The 22,011-nt window shown below is 37.5% G+C and overlaps 1 protein-coding gene across 1 annotated transcript in view; it reads left to right on the top strand.

The window, feature by feature from the left end:
* DCAF17 (DDB1 and CUL4 associated factor 17) overlaps positions 1 to 11,178 on the top strand; it is a 29,710-nt gene extending 18,532 nt beyond the window's left edge. Inside the window, exons 10-14 of the mRNA XM_019970982.2 lie at positions 1,493 to 1,602; positions 4,185 to 4,275; positions 4,975 to 5,058; positions 5,746 to 5,901; positions 6,658 to 11,178. Coding sequence (XP_019826541.2) covers positions 1,493 to 1,602; positions 4,185 to 4,275; positions 4,975 to 5,058; positions 5,746 to 5,901; positions 6,658 to 6,825 — 609 coding nt within the window. The 3' untranslated portion in view covers positions 6,826 to 11,178. The remainder of the gene's footprint in view (positions 1 to 1,492; positions 1,603 to 4,184; positions 4,276 to 4,974; positions 5,059 to 5,745; positions 5,902 to 6,657) is intronic.
* Positions 11,179 to 22,011: the final 10,833 nt, after the last annotated feature.

Below are 22,011 nucleotides of genomic sequence, written 5' to 3'. Positions count from 1 at the left end.
AGTTCCACAACCAGGGGTCAAACTCACACCCCCTGCAGTGAAAGTGACCAAGATGTTTAATTTCATTGACGTTCTTATATGTAAAATGCAATAATACAACCATTTCTCTTAGAAATCATTAGGTTCTTGAAAAATTAAAATACCTGTGCTAATTTGATACATAAAATGTGCTAAATTCCGATTATTAAAAAAACACAGCATACAAAGCGCTTGCGATGTAGCCTTCGCCTGCCTCTCCAGTCTCATGACTGGACACTCTGCTTCTCAGTTTAATTTTGTCTGCTACTCATGTTTTTGCACATGCATGCTATATGGACGAACATATCCGTGCTTTTGATTGTGCTATCTCTTCTTTCAAGCCACTTTCTCATTTTAAGGCAGAGTTCAGCTCCTGAAATTCTGTTTACCTGGTTTGGATGCTTGATAATAACCTGTGTATGGCTTGACTACTGTGTTTTCTCCACGGCCTTACTCTGTTTCAGTCTCCATTCTTGAATATGAGCTTCTGGATAATAGAGATTATGTTCAGTGCGTGTCAGGTATGAACAGCCAGTGTTGTACCTTGAACATGGTGTCCTGTCAGTATATGCTGTGGAATTAATACTTTTATATGTCGAAAGCTTTGAGTATCTAATAAAAAAGAAGGTGTCGTTTCATTTTACATTGGAGAAATTGAATGACTTGGATAAAGCCAGTAAAGTTAATGTATCCATGATGGTATTAGTCCCTAGTGCTCCTGCGTGTAACGTAAAACTTTTGTTACATATGTGATCCATATGGCAGTATCGTTTTCTTTATTTTAATGTTTAAATATACTAGTATGAAATAAGTCTCTCTACTTACCTTAAGTGCTAGGTAGTAGTAGACCATTTCCTTAGCATTAGTTTAGTATCTGACTTTCGCAGGGAGGCTGTCCGACCTGTTTCATTGCATGTTTATTTTTGTGCTGTCTACTCTTCTGATTGACAATCTGTTGAGGATAGGAAAGGGAGAAAGTTGAGGGAGACTGCAAGTACATAATTATGACAGTTAAACAAGGGAAAATGCATGTACCTTGAAGGCTAATCTGCTGTTTATTAATAGTAGGTGCAGAACATTATGCAAATGATTTTTCTTCTTTGTGCATCGGTTTCCTCATGCATACGATGAGGATAGCAATATATGCTTCAAGAATTGCTGAGATCAAAAGAAATAACGAGTAGAAAACATGTAATCCAGTGCCAGACACAAATTAGATGCTTGAAATATGGTAACTTAAGTTATTATTTGTGAGGCATGGTGCATGGTACACCTGTGAAATTTCTGTATTTAAATGTTGTGGATTTCTCAAGCTTGAGTATCCTCTAATTTATCCCTAATATACATCCCAGTTCAGCTGGTTAATATTTTCTCTTCCCTTACCTTTAACTTACTGCACTATCACTGATACTGGTTTTGAAAATTATTTTATTTTCCTTTAATTTTTATTTTCAATATTTTGTCCCAACTTCAGGCAAAAAATGGGATCCAAGAAATGGAATGTTGTTCTTTAGAATCTGATTGGATCTACTTCCACCCTGATGCTTCTGGCAGAATAATACATGTTGGCCCAAATCAGGTCAAGTGAGTATTTTCCTTAGTTACTTTAAAGTTAAAAGTAGCTTTTGGTAGTATTTATTGGCAACTTTATTTTTGCCAGCTAACTACTGAGCCAACTGTGGGAATTATTAGCTGCTTGTAGGGTGCTTCCTCAGAGAATGCAATTTAGAAAATGTTACTTTATACTTTCAACCTTGTCCTTACTGTCTATAAATACTACGTTTGAGTAAGTTCTTTGATGGATAAGGGATGACATATGAAGGAAAGGAGATCACAGATTGGTTCCTTCACATCAGGTCTTAATTCATTTCTCCAAGATTAATGAGAGATGATTTATCTTTGTTCTAAAAGACAGTCTTACTGCTGGAGAAGTAGCAGGTTGTTTGAAGTAAACCTTATTTTATTTAGTTTACGCACATCTTTCATATAATCAAAACACTCTTCATTTAGCTTCCCTGACACCACGGTGCTCCTGAATATTTCCCTCCCTCTTTGATCTTTCTTAATATCCTTTCATGTTCTTCCTCTTCTAACCCAGACTTTAGTTGCTAGATGTCCTCAAGATTAGACCCTCTTTCCCCTCTTTTTTGTTCCCTTTCTGCTTGATTCTTCTGTTTATTCCCTTGGCTTCAAAGATCATGTATACACCAAAACTCCAAAAAATTTTTATGTTTGCCTAAACCTCTCATCTGAGCTTATGTCATAAGTCCGGACTCATTCTTAACACTTTCTTACCTTATTGTTTTTCATCAGTTTACATGTACTTAAACACTCAGTTGCATTTGCCTGTATACTCTTCTCTCTCACACACACATACCACACACACCCCGTGTATCCCATCAATCCAGTTTATTTTGCTACTAACATTTATTATGCTAACATTTCTTAAATCTGCCTCTTTCTACCCTTGGCCACTGTCACCATCTTGGCTAGACCACTGTCATCCCTAGCCTAGACTAGTAATAGCCTTCTTTACCAGACTCCAAGAATCTACTTTTTACTCTTTAAGTCTGTTTTCTTCTTAGCAGCTAGAATGATTTTTAGAAACATTAACAAACACAGAAACCTAACCGTGTGAATTCTGGTTTAACCTTTTTATGGCTTCCTGTTGCACTTAAGATAAAAGACCAACATAGTGAGCCAATCTGAAAGATTCCTCCCACTCAGTTTACTTCAGTTGTGCAGTCTTTTCAGAAAGCTGAGGACCTGTACACTCTGCTTGGAGTCTGCTTCCCTTATCTGCCTAATTTTTGTTCATCTTTTATGGCCCTTTAAATGTCCCTTTTTCAAAGAGGCCTTCCCTGGTGCCCTTCATTAGATTAGCTCCCCCATCATATTTTCACTGTGTCTACTATGTAGTCTTCTGTAGTACTTACAGAAATTTAAACTAATTATTTGTTTGGCTTTCTGTTTAAACATCTTACTTTGGAATCATGAACTCCGTAACAGGGAAAGGGTCTGTCTTGCTGACACCTGTAACTCTGGCATGGAGCACAGGTCTTAGTGCAGAGTAGGTGCTCACTGAGTATCCATTGAATAAGAAGGGCAATGTCTGTATTCTTTATTTCGTATGCCTCATGATAATTAGTCTACTCTGGGTCAGTTTATAGGAGGATGAAGGAACTTAATGAAAAAAAATTACTGACTTTTAACAGAATGTCATAAAAAGTATAGTTCAGCTTTAGTAAATCTTACTCTTCCTGTTTGTTACCACCCATCTTTGATATTAGTTTGAGTTTAAGAAAATAAGTTTCACAAAGAGTGTTGTCCTTTTGCCAGGTTTTAAAAAATAGGCACTCTTAAATATCGGCACTAATTAAGATAACTAATTAAGAAGTTTAAATGTAATCTGATTTCTTTGTCTCCGGCAAAACTCAAAGGCCTTCAGCTCTCCTTGGCCACAGGGGCTGCTCCTCCCTGTTCTCTCTTCACTTGCACTTGAGACTAAGATTTGAGGACATTGTGCTTTTGATGCTTGTTAATGCTGTGAAAAGATTTGTGTGGGTGGTGAGAAAATTATTTTATTTTCACTTGCTTAACAAGCTTGATCTGTGAGGCCATTTACACTCAGAAAACCCAAGTCTTTAAATATAATGCTAAGACAAAAAAAGTATTAAGTCATTTGCAGTTTTAAAATATTACTCTATCATGAAAACTTAGACTAAGTTGCTAATGCAGTCTATATTATATTTAACGTTTAGTGTTGTTCATTGATAACTAATTCTATCTTCAGAAATAAAAATGAAGTATCTACTATAATGCCACTGTTAAAGCTGAAACATTAAAGACCTACTGCAGGATGCAGAGAGGAGGTTCTTTAGAATGACTTTCAGCATGGAAGCTAGTGTAAGCCTCAGCAAGCTGCTTCAGTGGCACCTGTCGCCACAAGTCCAGTGGTTTTTTTGGTTTAATAAAATCTCTAAATTTGAAGAAAGTTGTGGACACTTAAGTTATCAGATATTAATATTTTGGAGTAATGAGAAGAGAACTGACTCAGGATTGTTAGTATAAGTTTCATTTGTTCAGTTTCTTTTCAGTAGATCAGCTTTGACACTTTGATGCTGTGTTGATGTCTTAGGTTCTTAGAATCCTTTTTACCTTTTCAGAGTTTTAAAGCTAAGTGAAGTAGAAAATAATAGTGCCCAGCATCAGATCTCTGAAGATTTTGTCATTTTGGCCAACAGAGAGAGGAACAAAGTAAGTCAGCAGTACTTTAAAATCCTTTGTATATCACTGTCTATAGGAGAATATAATGTGCAAATGTGTTTGCCTTTTAGTGTGGCTGAAAAGAACAACACAGTCCTGTAAAAGTCTGTTCATTTTGTCTATATGAGTAGCCAGTCTTAGCCCCACATACCTATGAGATTTGAAAAGAGTCAATTATATTGACTTTATCTTTTGCTTATTTCTGTTTCCTTTCTGGGTTTCTCTTTAAATTTTTTGGATAAGTTATTGACCTCTAGGTTCAATTAATTATGCAAACCTAGGGTAAATTGGGTTAAAAAATCACACACCATTCTTTAATTCCAAATGATTCTTTTTCTTTAGCATACAAATTAAGAGCATGAAGAAAATCATGCAGAGAAAAAAGCAGATCCACTCTTTTATTTGGTATACTATACTAAGGCAGAAATCAGAAGGGCAAGTCACATACTAAATCTGTAACCTCTGCGTTTATTTTTGCCTATTTTGGTATTTTATTCTTTAGAGATTTTATTGTAATAAAGTATTTTTACTAATTGGAGGATGTGGAACCTGATTCAGAATTTTCTCAACTGAGGAAAGACTTACGGGTGTTGGAGAAGGATTGGTTAGCTTTAACAAATTTGTTTAGTCTTGCCATCAACTACATATAACGGTACTTGTCATAGCTTTTTATTTCTCTCCATGTGATAGAATGAAAACCTACCCACTGTTACAGCTTCTGGACGGGTGGTAAAAAGAAGTTTTACCATTCTGGATGATGACCCAGAACAAGAGGTATGACTTGCAGTTCAGTTCAGTTCAGTTTAGTCGCTCAGTCATGTCTGACTCTTTGCGACCCCCTGAATTGCAGCACACCGGGCCTCCTTGTCCATCACCAACTCCCGGAGTTCACCCAAACCCATGTCCATCTAGTCGGTATGACTTTAACCAGAAATAATAAACCAAACTAGCATGAACTTGCCCTGGGATAGAGGTCAGGAAGCTCCATGCAACCTTAGTCAGTAGAATTGTACAAGCTGTTTGAACCAGGGCACCCCCATCATCCTCTCCTTTCATACTGAAATTATTCATGAGATTTTGCTTGTAGAAGTGTTCATAGGACCAAAATAATTTGAAAAAACAATTATTAGTTTATTTTTTTGTTGTGTTGATGTGTATGCTTCCTAGGGAAATCTCTTCTAAGAAAATTATTGAGTTATATTCTGATGATTGTGACTTTTGCCTTATGTTTCACTTGCTAGACTTAGATGTGTTTGTCAGTGTTCATGGCCCAGAAGAAGAAGGTGCGAGGGTGTGGTAAATCAGCTCAGCCTTTGGAGATACATTTCTGCCTATGCTCCCACCCATTCTTTTTCTTTCTACATAGTTTTATAATGTTAGAATAGTTAAGCCACAACTGTAGAAATAATCAAAACTGGATTTTGCCCCTCTTTTATTTTACTTTGTCTTCTGTTCCCTAAGACTTTCAAAATTGTCGACTATGAAGATGAGTTGGATTTGCTTTCTGTGGTAGCTGTTACTCAAATAGATGCTGAAGGAAAAGCTCACCTGGATTTCCACTGTAATGAATATGGAACTTTACTTAAAAGTATTCCACTCATGGAGTCATGGGATGTGGTGAGTAGAGTCCACAGAATACAAAGTTGTAAGAGTTTTCTTTATAGCTGACTTTTATTGGAACAGATGCCACTGTGTTCATATCAGTCCAGGTTCACTTATACCAATGACCATGTGAAAGAGATTTTCCTACACGCATGACAAAATGAGTTCTTTAGCCTTTCTCCCCTAGAAAGTAGAGGATGCCTGCTTACCAATGGTCTTAAAGATGAAGCTTCATGTTTTCTCCTGAGACATGCTATCTGACCACAGTCTGATTTTCTCCCATTTTATAAGTTTGGTAATGTTTTGAAAAATAAAAATTCTGTTTTCTGTATTGAATCCCCACAGTTACTTAATAGAGACTTCTGATCATGTAGAGTTTTCAAGCACTCTTGAAAATTTGTCTCTTTTGAGTAATATGGAATATAAAAGTTGTAAGGAACAGTAGATGTTACTTTATCCAGTCATTGTTTTGTCAGTGGAGAATGTGAAAGATTATGAACTTGCCCATAGTCACAGTAGCAATGTTGACAGTAAAATCTGGGTGTTCAGACACTTAAGTCCAGAACTCTTCATTCTTAGTATTTTGTGTAATGCTTCTCTCATAAATCATCTGCATATCCATAAATAATGAAAAATAAACTATTTCTGGCAACTATTTTGCCTTCAAGTATATATTTGAGCATCTCTAAAGATGCTGTGACGTCTTAATGAAACAGTATTGAACATGGTTATGTGAAGAGGAAATCCCATTTGCCTGTGTTTTCATTGCAGACATATAGCCATGAAGTCTACTTTGACAGAGACTTGGTGCTCCACATAGAGCAGAAGCCCAGCAGGGTCTTCAGCTGCTATGTTTACCAAATGGTATGTGACCCTGGGGAAGAAGAAGAAACCACAGACAAAAGGAATAAAACAGATCACAATAATTTTACATTTTGAGATGTAACTTATGAGACTTCTAGCCAAACACCCCAGGAGCCATGGCCAGTCCTCTTTTTTATCATCTGCATAGTATATTCTCCAGTGTTTTCCAGAAAAGGTCTTGTGTTGACTTCAGACATTTGTGACTTCTTTTTTAAACTCTGGCCATACAAGGTGGTGAGGACTTCACTTTATATAAAGGTTTTTACAATAACATCCCAAGAAGCCTAGCATTTTGCAGTTTTTTAGGTGGGTGGTGATGCAAATATAAAATACTAAAGGTCAGAGAAGGAAAGTTAATTCTAATTATTTGGAGGTCATTGATTAGGGGGTGTTTTGCATGGTTATTAAAGGATGGCATGGAATTTTGACTGGTGAAACTAGGAGGAATAGACAGAAGGATACAAAACGTACAGAAGGAGATCCTGTATCCTGTCAACCAGACTTGAAGGATGGAAGATGAGATCTATAATATGAAAGCATACTTGGAAACAAAACTGTGTCATCATGGTTTTTAAAATATAGATATATGTATACGTGTTTGATATTATATGTAGTAGCAGAAGTTGACTTTTCCATGTTTTTTTTCTCTTTGATGTTCCCATTGGTTTTTTGTGTTTCTGTTAGACTAATCTAAAAGATTTCAAGCAAGCTTTAAGTGATTTTTTTTTCTCATACATAGCCTGTTTAGCTGTTAATACATCTAAGAATATTGTACTCATTTCACCGTTCTATTTATTTGGTGAATCTGCCAGTTCTGCTTAGGCAATATTTTTATACCTAAGCAGTAAGATAAAGGTATCCCAGGTTATACCAGCTCTGCTCCCTGTAGGAAGAATGGATAAAGTCCCAGGAGTTTTTATTAGTTTGGAAACTGACTGACAGCTAGAAAAAGCTTTTGGTTCTCTCTTAATTGTGAAATGAGTATTTTTTTTCTTCTTTGTTAGAACCAATGGAAATATGATTCTTGAACTCAGATAATCATTCTTAAGAATGGTAAATAAAAGCAACCCAAGTAAGTAAAGGGAGAAAATGTTTCTTTGTGCTTCCTACTTGAGAAATCCAGCTGCCTGCAAGCCACATGTTTAGCACATTCTCTGATTCAGACTCAAAAAAAAAAAAAAAAGTAAAAATAGAAGGGGAGAAAACAGCAGTAAAAATCATTGCTGATTCAAATGTAAAGTTAAAATATGGGATTTTAGCTTGGATGATTTATATTAAAATTATCCAGTTCTTCCTTCAGTTTTGGCTTGGTATGTTAAGAATAATATGAATTCTGCCCTGCCCTTGAAGTTTGCGGATAAATTTTAAGCTTATTGTGCTCAAGAGGGCTGCTGAGAGAAAGGTGTTAGCTATTCAAAAAGTCAAGATATTAGTAAAAGAGTCCATAAATTTAAAAGAAATAAAGGGAGCAAACTTAAAAGTGTCATTTGTGCAATAGAAGAGAAGATTGCCAACATTTTAGAATAGGGGTAAGTATTTATATGTTGGCTAAAAATAAATCTTGCTGAATCTGCTCCTGTGTATAATCATTTGGGAAAGTAGAAGTGATTACCTCATGAGCAAGATAATAAAACTATCTTCATCTATTAAATTCTGATCATTTTATATCTACTAGTTGAAAAATCCATTCTCAATAGCATACATAGTAGTACTATTTAATATTTGAGGCTTTCAGAGTCTTTTGGAGATACAGTTGTGATTACAAAGAGGTTGGATAGTTATAATGTGCTAGAACATTGCCCCAACCTTCCAACTAAAACATGAGCTATATCTAAACAGTCCTGTCCAGTGAATGTATATCTTCAAAAACAAGTCCGATAAGAGGAAATAGATTAAAAAAATCAGAGAAAAGAAAAACCAGTATGTGTGGGTTTTAAAGCAGGCGCGGTGCTATGTAAAAGCAGAAAGCCTGCTCTCCATTTCCAGAAGTATTTCAGAAAAGGATGTCTTAAGACTTCAGTCCTATCAGATTTTTTTAAAAAGAGGTTTGTTGAGTTTCCCCTTTGCTTAAGTCAGTGCCTTCTTTTGAGGAAGTGATAGAAACTCGTCTGTTCACAAAGGCATCTGAGAACTATCTTAAGATGATACCGCTGTGTTTAAACAAATTAAAGTATTCTACATTTTCCATCAGCTGAATGTTTTGTTTCTTGTGATACGTTACTCTTAATGATGACATATTTACTGGGTGTTTTCTGTCAGTTGGGCTTCCCTTGTGGGTCAGCTCGTAAAGAATCCACCTGCAATGCGGGAGACCTGGATTCTCTCCCTGGGTTGGGAAGATCCCTGGAGAAGGGAAAGGCTACCCACTCCAATATTCTGGCCTGGAGAGTTCCATGACCTGTACAGTCCGTGGGGTCCCAAAGAGTCAGACACGACTGAGGGACTTTCACTTTCTGTCAGTCACTGTGATACATGTAAAATGAAGTGTCTCGCTTAAGATTCAGATTAACCATATGAGGTATGACCTGTATTATCCTTCCTCATGTTACAAATGAGGAAACTGAGGCTCACAGAAGTTAATTTGCCCAAGGTCCTGTAGAGATGGGAAATGCATTCAGATTTGTTTGGTGCAACCTTACGCCAAATTTCCTCTAAAGCTCTCCAAAGGCAAAGGATGTAATATTATCCCATATATAGCATGTTAACAATGATAATATTAGGTATATAGAAAAACGCTCAAAAGTCTTTTTTATTTTTTTATTTTTTTTTTCTAATTTTATTTTATTTTTAAACTTTACATAATTGTATTAGTTTTGCCAAATATCAAAATGAATCCGCCACAGGAAAATGATGATTAGATATCCAAATTTTGGGCAAAGTTGGTCACATTGGCCTATTCATATATTGTTGTTCAGATGCTCAGTCATGTCTTATTCTTTGCGACCCCATGGATTGCAGCACGCCAGGTTTCCCTGTCCTGCACCATCTTCCAGAGCTTGCTCAAACTCATGTCCATTGAGTCAGTGATGCCATCCACCTATCTCGTCCTCTGTCTTCCCCTTCTCTTCCCGCCTTCAATCTTTCCCAGCATCAGGGTCTTTTCTGATGAGTCAGCTCTTTGCATCAGGTGGCCAAGCTTCAGCATCAGTCCTTCCAATGAATATTCAGGGTTGATTTCCTTTAGGAAATTCATATATATAACTTGACATAAAAGATAGCTCTTTCTGCAATGGTTGAAAAAGTCAGTTTTTTAAAAAGTACAAAAAGTAATCCTCTCATCTGATTTTGTGGTAATAATAAACACCAGTATTGGTAATTACTCTTAATGTAACTTGCCTTCCTTTTCAATAATTATTATATTTTCTTACCTTTCTTAAAATGTTTACATGTATGACTTACCTTTTAGAGTCCCAGAAAGTATGCAGGGGCTAATTTCTGGTCCCTAAGTTTCTATAGAGTTTCTATCCTATGGAAAGAATAATTTATTCCAGGCCAAGGGTATATAATAGGAAGATAAGACCTGGGAATCTTCCCCCATCATTTTATTATAAAAATGTTCAAACATATAACAAAATTGACAAAATTTTATAGTAAATACCCAAATAACCAACCACATGGATTATTTGTTTTATTCTACATGTTTTATTATTTATCCATCCATGTTATTTTTATGGTGCATTTAAAATAAATTGTGACTTCTCTGGTGGCTCAGACGGTAAAGCATCTGTCTGCAATGCGGGAGACCCGGGTTTGATCTCCGGGTCAGGAAGATCTCCTGGAGAAGGAAATGGCAACCCACTCCAGTATTCTTGCCTGGAAAATCCCATGAACAGAGGAGCCTCTTAGGCTGCAATCCATGGGGTCGCAGAGAGTCGGACATGACTGGGCTTCACTTTCACTTTCTTTAAAATAAATTGCAGACATCAGTATACATCCCCCTAATACTTCATTTATATTTATTATATAGTTTATTATAGTTTAGCTTTTAATTTTTTCAGTGTATATTTACATGCAACATAACGCACAAATGTATATAAATTTGATGATTTTTTTCACAAATCCATATACCTCGTGTAACCCAAACCCTATTCAAAATTTAGAACAGTACAATCATGCCAGAGAGTTTCCTCATGCCCCTACCGAGGCAGTCCCCACCTACCTCTCAGATAAAACTACTGTTCTGATTATTTTGCCTCACAGATTAAATTTGCCTGTTCTAAAACTTCATATAAATGAAATCATACAAAGTATAATGCTTCTTGCACTTAGCATGTTTTTAAGATTAATTCATGTTGCCTGTATCAGTGGTTCATTTCTTTTCATTGCTGAGTATTGTCTTTTTTTCCACTTTCCTGTTGATGGATACCTGGGCTGTTTACAATTTTTTTTTTTTTGATATTATGAATAAAGCTACCATGAACATTCTTATTCAAATTGTACGTGTGTGTGTAAATACATGTCTTTATTCATCTTGAGTAAACATCTAAGTATGAAATCATTGGGTCCTTGATTAGGTGTATAGTTTCATAAAAAACTGCCAGACCTTTTTTCCAAAGGATTGTACCATTTACATACCTGCAACCATGGGGATTTCCAATCGCTCCACATGTTCTCCAACCTTTCTGCTTGTCAGTCTTTTTCATCTTAGTATTTGTGGTGGGTGTATTATTTCCAGTCGATACTTTGACTATTTCTACTTGTGCCTAGTAGCCCTCTTGTCGGATCTACCCCTTTATCCTTTTTAATACCACCTCCTGCTAGGAACTGCTGAAAACATTTTTTCTCTGTGATAATAGTTAAGAAACCCAAAACTCAGCTTGAGTTATTCTTTCTCAAACATGGAATACATCACTCACCAAGGAACTCTTTTTCCTATAATGAAGACCAACGTCTGAGAAAAAACCTGAGTTGTTGAAGAGATGTTTTAGACTTCCACATGACTGCTGGTACTGGTCAGGATGGCACCAAAACACTGTAATAAAACAGAATATGAGCTTTTCCTGTAACAGTTACCAGTTCATGTTATTTCTAAGTCAGGTGAATTTTTGACGCTAACATGAAAGCATATTAAACAAGCTGTATGCTTTCCCCAACAGCTATATTTGGTGTGGTTTAATTCATATTTCCTTATTAACTAATGGCAGTAAGCACATTTTCATGTGTTTGCCCATGTGTAAATTTTTTATTTTCTAAACAAGTTTATTGAGGTATAATGTATATGAAACCATCACCACAATCAAGATAATGAATACATCTATCACCTCAAAAAGTCTCCTCTTGCTTCTTTGTAATCCTTCCCTCCTGCTTCTCTGGGCCCCCTCTCCCTTCCAAGGCAACCACTAATCTATTTCTGTCACTTGAGATTAGTTTGAATTTTTAGAATTTTATTTAGAAGTTACATTGTAAGTACTTTTTTTTCCTGCTGCTTTCACTCAGTATTATTTTGATATCCATTTGTGTTGCATGTAGCAATAGTTGATTTTTTTTTGTTGCTAAGTAGCACTTCATTATACTTACATAATCAAAACTTGTTAATATATTTACCTGCTAATGTACATTTGAGTTGTTACCTTTTTTTGGCTACTACAAATAAAGCTACTATGAGCATTTGCAGACAAATTTGTATGGACATATGTGTTATTTCTGTTTGCTAAATACTAAGGAAGGAATGGCTGAGTCATATATTAGGTATATGCTTAACTTTTTAAGAAGCTTCCAGACTTTTTCCTAAATGGCCAGACAAAATTATTCTGCATGATATGGTAAATACTCTATCTGCTGCTGCTGCTGCTGCTAAGTCGCTTCAGCCGTGTCCAACTGTGCGACCCCATAGACGGCAGCCCACCAGGCTCCTCCGTCCCTGGGATTCTCCAGGCAAGAACACTGGAATGGGTTGCCATTTCCTAATCCAATGCGTGAAAGTGAAAAGTGAAAGTGAAGTCACTCAGTCGTTTCACGACTCTTCACGACCCCGTGACTGTACCCTACCAGGCTCCTCCGTCCGTGGGATTCTCCAGGCAAGAGTACTGGAGTGGGGTACCATTGCCATCTAGAGAACCCTAAAAACTCCAGCACACAACACTATTACAAATAATAAATGAATTCAGAAAAGTAGCAGGATACAAGGATAATATACAGAAATCTGTTATATTTCTTTATACTAACAATGAAATATCAGAAAGAGGAAGTTTCAAAAAAATTCTGTTTAAAATTGCACCAAGAAAAAAAAAGAATATCCAAGGAAATGACGGGCTTCCCTTGTAGCTTAGTCGGTAAAGAATCTGCAATGCAGGAGACCCGGGTTTGATTCCTGGGTTGGGAAGATCCCTTGGAGAAGGAAATGGCAACCCACTCCAGTATTCTTGCCTGGAGAATCCCATAGACAGGAGCCTGGTGGGCTACAGGCCATGGGGTCACAGGAGTTGAACATAGCGACTAAACCAAGGCGATGAAAGACCTGTACACTGAAAACTATAAAACATTGATCAGAGAAATGTAAGATGATTCAAAGGAATGGAAAGGTATCCCATGCTCTCAGATTGGGAGAATTAATATAGTAAAATGACCATACTACCCAAAGCACTCTACAGATTTTATGGATCCCTATCAAAATACCTGGGACATATTTCACACAGAGAAAATAATCCTAAAATAATATGGAACCACAAAAGACCCAGAATTGCCAGAGTAATCCCAAAGAAGAAAGCTAGAGGCATAACTAACTCTCAGACTTCACATTATACTACAAAGCTACGGTTATCAAAACAGCATTCTAGATATAGGGAGTAATGGAACAGAATAAACAACCCAGAAATAAACCCACACACCTATGGCCAGTTAATCTACAACAAAGGAGGCAAGAAAATGCAAGGTAGAAAAAAGTCTCCAGCAAGTGGTGTTGGCAGAGCTGGACAGCTACACATAAATCAATGAAATTAGAAAACTTCCTCACACCATCTACAAAAATAAATTCAACCTGGTTTAAAGACCTAAATATAAGATGTGACACCATAGAACTCAGAAAAACATAGACAAAACATTCTCAGACATAATTCGTAGCAATATTGTCCTAAGACAATAGAAATAAATGCAAAAATAAACAAGTGGGACCTAACCAATTTAAAAGCTTTTGCACAGTGAAGGAAACCATCAAAAAAATGAAAAGGCAACCTATGGAATGGAGAAAATATTTGCAATGATGCAACTGATGGGTTAATATTCAAAATACACACAGCTCATACAAGTTTGTATCAGAAAACCCAATCAAAACATGGGCAGAAGACCTAAATAGACATTTCTCCAAAGAAGACATCCAGATGGCCAATAGGCACATGAATAGATGCTTAACATCCCTAGTTATTTGAGAAATGCAAATCAAAACCACAATGAGGTATCACCTCACACTTGTCATAATGGCTATTATTAAAAAGCCTACAAATAAATGCTGGAGAGAGTGAAGAAAAGTTAACTCTCCTATACTGTTGGTCAGAATGTAGATTGGTGTAGCCACTATGGAAAGCAATATAGAGGTTCCTTAAAAAACTAAAACAGAGTTACCATATGATTCAGCAGTCTCGCTCCTGGGCATATACCTGGAAAAGATGAAAACTCTTAATTTGTGAAGAGTATCCCAGTGTTCATAGCAGCACTATTTACAATAACAAGACATCAACAGACAGTTGGTTTAAGAAGATATAGGAAACACACAATGGGATAGTACTCAGCCATAAAAAAGAATGGAATACTGCCTTTTGCAGCAACATGGATAGACCTAGAGGATATCATACTAAGTACAGCTCCAACAGAGAAAGACAAATATGTAATATCCCTTATATGTGGAATCTAAAAAAAATACAAATGAATCTATAAACAAAACACATAGACTTACAAACAAGCTTATGGTTACCAAAGGGAAGAGGAGGATTAGGAGTATGGGATTAATACATACAAACTGCTGCTGCTGCTGCTGCTAAGTCACTTCGGTCTTGTACGACTCTGTGCAACCCCATAGACGGCAGCCCACCAGGCTCCCCCGTCCCTGGGATTCTCCAAGCAAGAACACTGGAGTGGGTTGCCATTTCCTTCTCCAATGCATGAAAGTGAAAGTGAAGTCGCTTAGTCGTGTCCGACTCTTAGCGACCCCATGGACTGCAGCCCACCAGGCTCCTCTGTCCATGGGATTTTCTAGGCAAGAGTACTGGAGTGGTTGCTGTTGCCTTCTCCAACATACAAACTACTACACATAAAATCAATAAACAACAAGGATTTATTGTACAACACAGGGAACTATATTCAAAATCTTGGAATAATATATGATGGAAAATAATCTGAAAAAAATAGATCTATAACTGAATCACATTGTTGTACACCTGAAACCAGACACCTGAACCGGACATGGAACAATTGACTGGTTTAAAATTGGGCAAGGAGTATGACAAGGCTATATATTGTCACCTTGCTTATTTAACTTATATGCAGAATGCATGTGCATGCTAAGTCGCTTCAGTCACGTCTGGCTTGGTGTGACCCTCTGGAATGTAGCCTGCCAGGCTCCTCTGTCCATGGGATTCTCCAGGCAAGAATACTGGAGTGAATTGCCATCCTCTTCTCCAGGGGATCTTCCTGACCCAGGGATTGAACTCAGATCTCCTGCACTGCAGGCAGATTCTTTACTGTCTGAGCCACTAGGGAAGCCCTATACGCAGAACACATCATGTGAAATGCTAGACTGGATGAATCACAGGCTAGAATAAAGATTGCTGGAAGAAATATCAACAAAATCAAATATGCAGATGATACCACTCTAATTGAAGAAAGCAAAGAGGAACTGAAGAGCCTCTTGATGAAAGTGAAAGAGGAGAGTGAAAATGTTGGCTTGAAACTCAACATTCAAAAAACTAAGATCATGGCATCTTGTCCCATCACTTCATGGCAAATAGAAGGGAAAAAGTGGAAGCAGTGACAGATTTTATTTTCTTGGGTTCCAAAATCACTGCTTGACACTGATTGAAACCATTAAAAGACAGTTGCTCCTTAGAAGGAAAGTTATGACAAAACTAGACAGTGTATTAGAAAATAGAGACATCATTTTTCTGACAAAGATCTGTGTAGTCAAAGCTGTGGTTTTTTCCCAGTAGTCATGCACGGATGTGAGAGTTGGACCATAAGAAAGACTGAGTGCTGAAGAATTGATGCTTTTGAACTGTGGTGCTGGAGAAGATTCTTGAGAGTCCTTTGGACTGCAAGGAAATCCAACCAGTCAATCCTAAAGGAAATCAACCCTGAATATTCATTGGAGGGACTGATGCTGATGCTGAAGCTCCAATATTTTGGCCACCCGATGTGAAGAGCTGACTCATTGGAAAAGCCCTCATGCTGGAAAAGATTGAAGGCAAAAGGAGAAAGGGGTGGCAGAGGATGAGATAGTTATATAGCATTACTGACTCAATGGACATGAATTTGAGCAAATTCTGGGAGATAGTGAAGGACAGAGGAGGCTGGTATGTGCAATCCATGGGGGTCACAAAGAGTCAGACACAACTTAGTGACTGAACACCACCACCTGAAACTAACACAATATTATAAATCAACTATAGTTTTTAAAAATGTAATTTCTGTAGACAAAAATGAAAAAAATTAATCTGCAGACTCATGACTGCTTTCCAGCATATTCATGGGTATACCTACCAAGGGCCAGCTCTTTCTAAACCTCATTTTGTCAGCTATGTGTGTTACTGTCATTACATAATTTATTTATTAAATTAATCCATGAAACAATTAAAAAAGGAAAGTTCAATTTTACTATTAAAAAGGTTATATACTTTCAAAAGACTTGCTATAATCAGGTCACTAAAAATTACTGTCAAATAAGGAGTGGATAAAGTAGCTGTGAAAGATTGAGAGATGTCTTAGCCTTGGGTTCCCTCAAAAATAGAGCCTGGGGCTTCCCAGGTGGCTCAGTGATAAAAATTTGCCTGCCAGTGCAGGAGACAGGTTCAATCCCTGATCAGGGAAGTTCCCACACGCCACAGAACAACTAAGTCTGTGCATCACAACTACTGAAGCCCATGCTCTGGAGCCCATGTTCCACAACAGGGAAAGCACTGCAGTGAGAAGCCTATCACCGCAACTGGAGAAAAGACACAGTGACGAAGACCCAGCTCAGCCAAAAATAACTAAATAAATGCTTTAAAAAACAGAACTTGAAACAAAGCTTATGTGCTGCTTCTGTGATAAGGAGTGACATCCCTGCAGGAATGAGGGGTAGGAGGAATGAAGGAGACACAGAAAGAAACCTAATATCAAGCTGGCTAAGAGTGACTAAATGCTTAATCTCATGAATCAACTTCTGAGAAGTCACAGAAACCCCTGAGGCAGTAAGTGAGGGACAAGATGGGGGGAAATGGATAATAATTTATCCTCCCAATTCTTATCATCTGCTATTCTTCAAAGCTCACACTCAGCACATCATTCCCATGAGTCTGCAGACTGCACAAGGCTGAGTTCACCTTGACATCAATGGGCAGAAAGCAAGGGAACTCAGAGCAACACGATATGAGTGAGGTTGTTAGGCAGGTTGTGCCGGCACAAAGTCTGCAAGAGTCCATCCACACAGAATGGTGATGGGAGCAGTGGCTGGAACAAGAGAGGAGTGAGGCCAAGAGAATCTGATTTTGCACGGAGTGTCTTTCTAAAGGGGGAATTGAAAAAAAACGGAAGGATTCTGAACTCAGATTTCTCCACCTGTGTCTCTGAGTTCTGGTCTGCTTTAAAAATACCATTTCTGGAATTTGAGTCAGTTGTAGTGAGGTGTCTGAACCTAAAGCCCATTACACAGAGTGAAGTAACTCATAAAGAGAAAAATATATATTAGCACACATATTTGGAATCTAGAAAAATAGTACTGATTAACCTATTTACAGAGAAGAAATAGGGACACAGACATGGAGAACAGACTGCTAAGTCGCTTCAGTCATGTCCAACTCTGTGCGACCCCATAGACGGCAGCCCACCAGGCTCCCCCGTCCCTGGGATTCTCCAGGCAAGAACACTGGAGTGGGTTGCCATTTCCTTCTCCAATGCAGGAAAGTGAAAAGTGAAAGTGAAGTCGCTCAGTTGTGTCTGACTCTTCGCGACCCCATGGACTGCAGCCTACCAGGCTCCTCCGTCCATGGGATTTTCCAGGCAAGAGTACTGGACTGGGGTGCACTGACATGCATACACTATTTGTGTAAGATAAATAACCAGCAGGAGGCTGCTGCACAACACAGGGAGCCCACCGATGACAGAGAGGCATGGAATGGGGAAGGAGGGCGGCAAGAGGGGATATATGTATAGTTATGACTGATTCGTGTTGATGTATGGCAGAGACCACCACAATATTGTAAAGCAATCATCCTCAAATAAAAAATAAAAATAAATAAATAAAAATACCGATTCTGGAAATTATATCTGTGAGTGTGGTCTATGTCAGAAAGATAGCAGAACACCAATTAGCAAAATCAAACCTAAAGGAAACTTCCTGGCCTTCTATAAAAGATAGTTGTGTACCCTTTTATGTTTTAAGTTGGCATAAAATGTTTACAAAGTGTGTATATATCTTTATACAATGACTTCCTTTTTAATTAATAGACCAGTCTTCCTCAATAATGTCAGATAACAGAACTTATTCTTTCTAAAAGATTAAGCCTTGATCAATTTTTAATTAATTAATTTAATTAGGATTGAGTTTTGGATAGTTCTTTGATTTTTACAGTTGAGAGATACTGATTTTTTTTAAATTGAAGTATCATTGACATTGTTGTGTTAGTTTCAGGTGTACAGCAAATTGATTTAGTTACACATATATATTCTTTTTCAGATTCTTTTCCATTACAGGTTATTATAAGATACTCAATATAGTTCCCTGTGTAGCACAAAGGATATTGATCTTTTAATAACAGTTTTATTATGCTATAATTCACATACTATGAAATACACTCTTTGAGGGACTTCCCCTGTGGTCCAGTGGCTAAGACTCCACGCTCCCAATGCAGAGGGCCCAGGCTCAATCCCTGGTCAGGAAACTAGATCCTGCATGTCATGCAACTAAAACCTAGTGCAGCCAAATAATCATTTAAAAAAATCACTGTTTGAAAGTATACAAGTCAGTGATTTTTAGTATATTTACAAAATTGTGCAACCATCATCACTATGTAATTCAAGAACATTTACATTACCCCAAAGAGAAGCTCTGTCTACATTTGCAGTAATTCCCGTTCTCCCTTTTACCCAGTCCCTGGTGATTATTGCTCTACTTTCTGTCTCCATGGAGTTGCCTGTTCTGGACTCTAATAGGTAACAGCCAAATAGTGCCTGTGATAGAGGCTTGTGTGGCTTTCTGAGCAATTATTAACTTTTTCTGTCTCAGAATCTATCTTCGAATTTTGATAATGTGTTATGATAAATAACTGTTACCCATTTTAAACTTAGTAGACTACACAGACATGTCTAAAAATGCTTTTGAGTCATTGCAGGGACGTGCCTGCTAAATAAAGACTGAAACATTAAGATACAGCAACTTTTGTGGCTATCTCCTAAGTTTGATCGTTGAACCCATTAGGTGCTCTGTCTTCAAAGAACAGCATTGTTAATTGTGCTTTTACCTGCTAGAAGAAACGTATGTTAGACCAGACAGTGCAGTTAGTAATAAAATGTCCATGTCAATGAATAGTAAAATTACATACAGATTAATGAAATAAGACTTTGTGTATCTGCTGATATTAATCTAAAATTCTGATGAGGGGAAATATTTAGGTGAATTCACCTATATTTAGGTGAATTCAAGAGTGAATATTCACTGACAGTCATTCTAATAAACAGTATCAGTTGGGATATAGTACTACAGTTAATACCTAGGACATTTACTCACCTTTGAAGTTTTCAAAAATATATTGGTGCTCCAAGGAGAATCAACAGATTAAATATTAGAAAGGAGGAGAATTTGCCAAATTCTTTTTTTTTTTTTTTTTTTAGCAGCAAAATAGTACAGACTCATGAAAGAGCAGTAGGGAATGTCCTTAATGGAGTAGGATCCAAGATGTTGGAAGTGGCTGGAAATGCTCCATTTGGGATAGGACTGTGTTTGTATATGACTCAGGAGAAGAAACCTGGGTGTCATAGTTCACTGAAGCTCCTGGGCCTCAAAGTCTTCATCACAAAGGAAGGAGCTTATTTTGAAGTGGTCTCTGAAGGTGTCTCTCCCAAGTTTGGGTCTGTATTTCAAGAAAGGAGTCTAAATCTCAGCATCACTTAGATGTGTTGTAAGAGGGTAACTACCTCACCATCCCACTGCCAGCACAAAAGTTGAAAAACGTTCAAAAGTAAGAAGCAAATCTCTCATCCGCTTTCTGAGTCTGTTTCTGGGCTATCTCTTTCTAATCCTTATCTTTTATGTTTGAAGCTACAATCAATATGGAATTGATTTTTGCTTCTGGTGTGAGATGGCAGGGTGTCTCTTTTCTTTCCCTTTTCATAGGAAAATCTAATCCATCACCACTTTTGCAGTGACACCTTTGTCATAAATCAGGTGTCTATATATGGCCTCTGCTCCATTCTGTGATCTATTTGTCAATGTTTTCACCAATATCATACTGCATTAATTAGATTTACATCTTAATATTCAGTAGAGTTTGTCCTCACACATTTTTCACAGGAGTGCACGGTTAGTTTTGACCCTTGACATATTCTTTATCCTTCCACTTCAGAAAAGTGAAAGTCGCTCAGTCATGTCCGACTCTTTGTAACCCCATGGACTATACAGTCCATGGAACTCTCCAGGCCAGAATACTGGAGTGGGCAGCCTTTCCCTTATCCAGGGGATCTTCCCAACCCAGGGATTGAACTCAGGTCTCTGGCATTGCAGGCAGGTTCCTTACCAGCTGAGCCACCAGGGAAGCCCAAGAACACTGGAGTGGGTAGCCTATCCCTTCTCCAGTAGATCTTCTTGACCGAGGAATCAAACTGGGGTCTCCTGCATTGCAGGCGGATTCTTTACCAACTGAGATATCAGGGAAGCCCATTCCACTTCAGAATCTACCTGTCAATTCCACAAAAATTAACTCATTGCAATTTTGATTGGGACCACATTGACTCTACAGGTAAACCCAGGGAGGAATGACATCTGTACTAATTTGAATCTTCTAATACATCAAAAGAGTATATCTCTCCATTTATTTAGATCATTTTCAATTTCTCTAAAAATGTTTTTAGGTTTTATGTATAGAGGTATTCCACATCTTTCTTTAGATTTATTGTAGGTGATTGGTATGTTTTAATCCTATTGTAAATGGTATCTTTTTAGATTTCATTTTTTAATGGTTTGATGCTCAACAAGGACAATTTCATTGACTTTTGCATGGCAATCTGTATCCTGTAAATTTGTTAACTTACCTAATAATTCTTTTTATTTATCTATTTTTATTTTTGGCTGTGCTGGGTCTTCACTGCTGTATGCTGGCTTTTCTCTAGTTTTGGAGAGTGGGGGTTACTCTTTATTGCAGCGCATGGGTTTCGGTAGTTTTGGATCCCAAACTTTAGAGTGCTGGCTCAATAGTTGTGGCACTCAGGCTTAGTTGTTTGGCAGCATATGGGATCTTCCCGGACCATGGATTGAACCTATGCCTCCTGCACTGGCAAATAGATTCTTAACCACTAGACCACCAGGGAAGCCCTCACCTAATAATTCTAGTATCAATCTGTGGATTTAATTTTCTAAGAATGCAAAAGATTCAATTTTATTTCCTCTACCTTTAACCCTGTTATCTATTTTTCTTGCCTTATTGTATTAGATAGGACTTTCAGTATATTCCTTGTTTCAGAGTGAAATATTTCACTGTTAGGTACTGTTTCCTGTAGTTTCATTTTTCCGTAAATGTGTACTTACATGCTAAGTTGCTTTAGTTGTGTCCAACTCTATATGATCCTATGGACTGTAGCCCACCAGGCTCCTCTGTCCATGGGATTCTCCAGTCAAGAATACTGGAGTGGGTTGTCATGCCCTCCCCCAGGGGATCTTCCCAATCCAGGGATAGAACCCGCATCTCCTGCGACTCCTGCACTGTAGGTGGATTCTTTATCACTGAGCCACCAGGTAAGTCCCTTTCTCATAAATACCCTTTAACAATTTAAAGATGTTTCCTTCTATCTATAGTTTGCTAAGAGTTTTTTTTTTATACCTACATATAGAATTTTATCAATGCTTACAGTATTAAAATAATCATG

The sequence above is a fragment of the Bos indicus genome, chromosome 2 (genome assembly GCF_029378745.1).
Source record: "Bos indicus isolate NIAB-ARS_2022 breed Sahiwal x Tharparkar chromosome 2, NIAB-ARS_B.indTharparkar_mat_pri_1.0, whole genome shotgun sequence".
NCBI lineage: Eukaryota > Metazoa > Chordata > Mammalia > Artiodactyla > Bovidae > Bos > Bos indicus.
The sequence above is the reverse complement of the archived record's forward strand: the minus strand, read 5'-3'. Positions and strand labels throughout refer to the sequence as shown.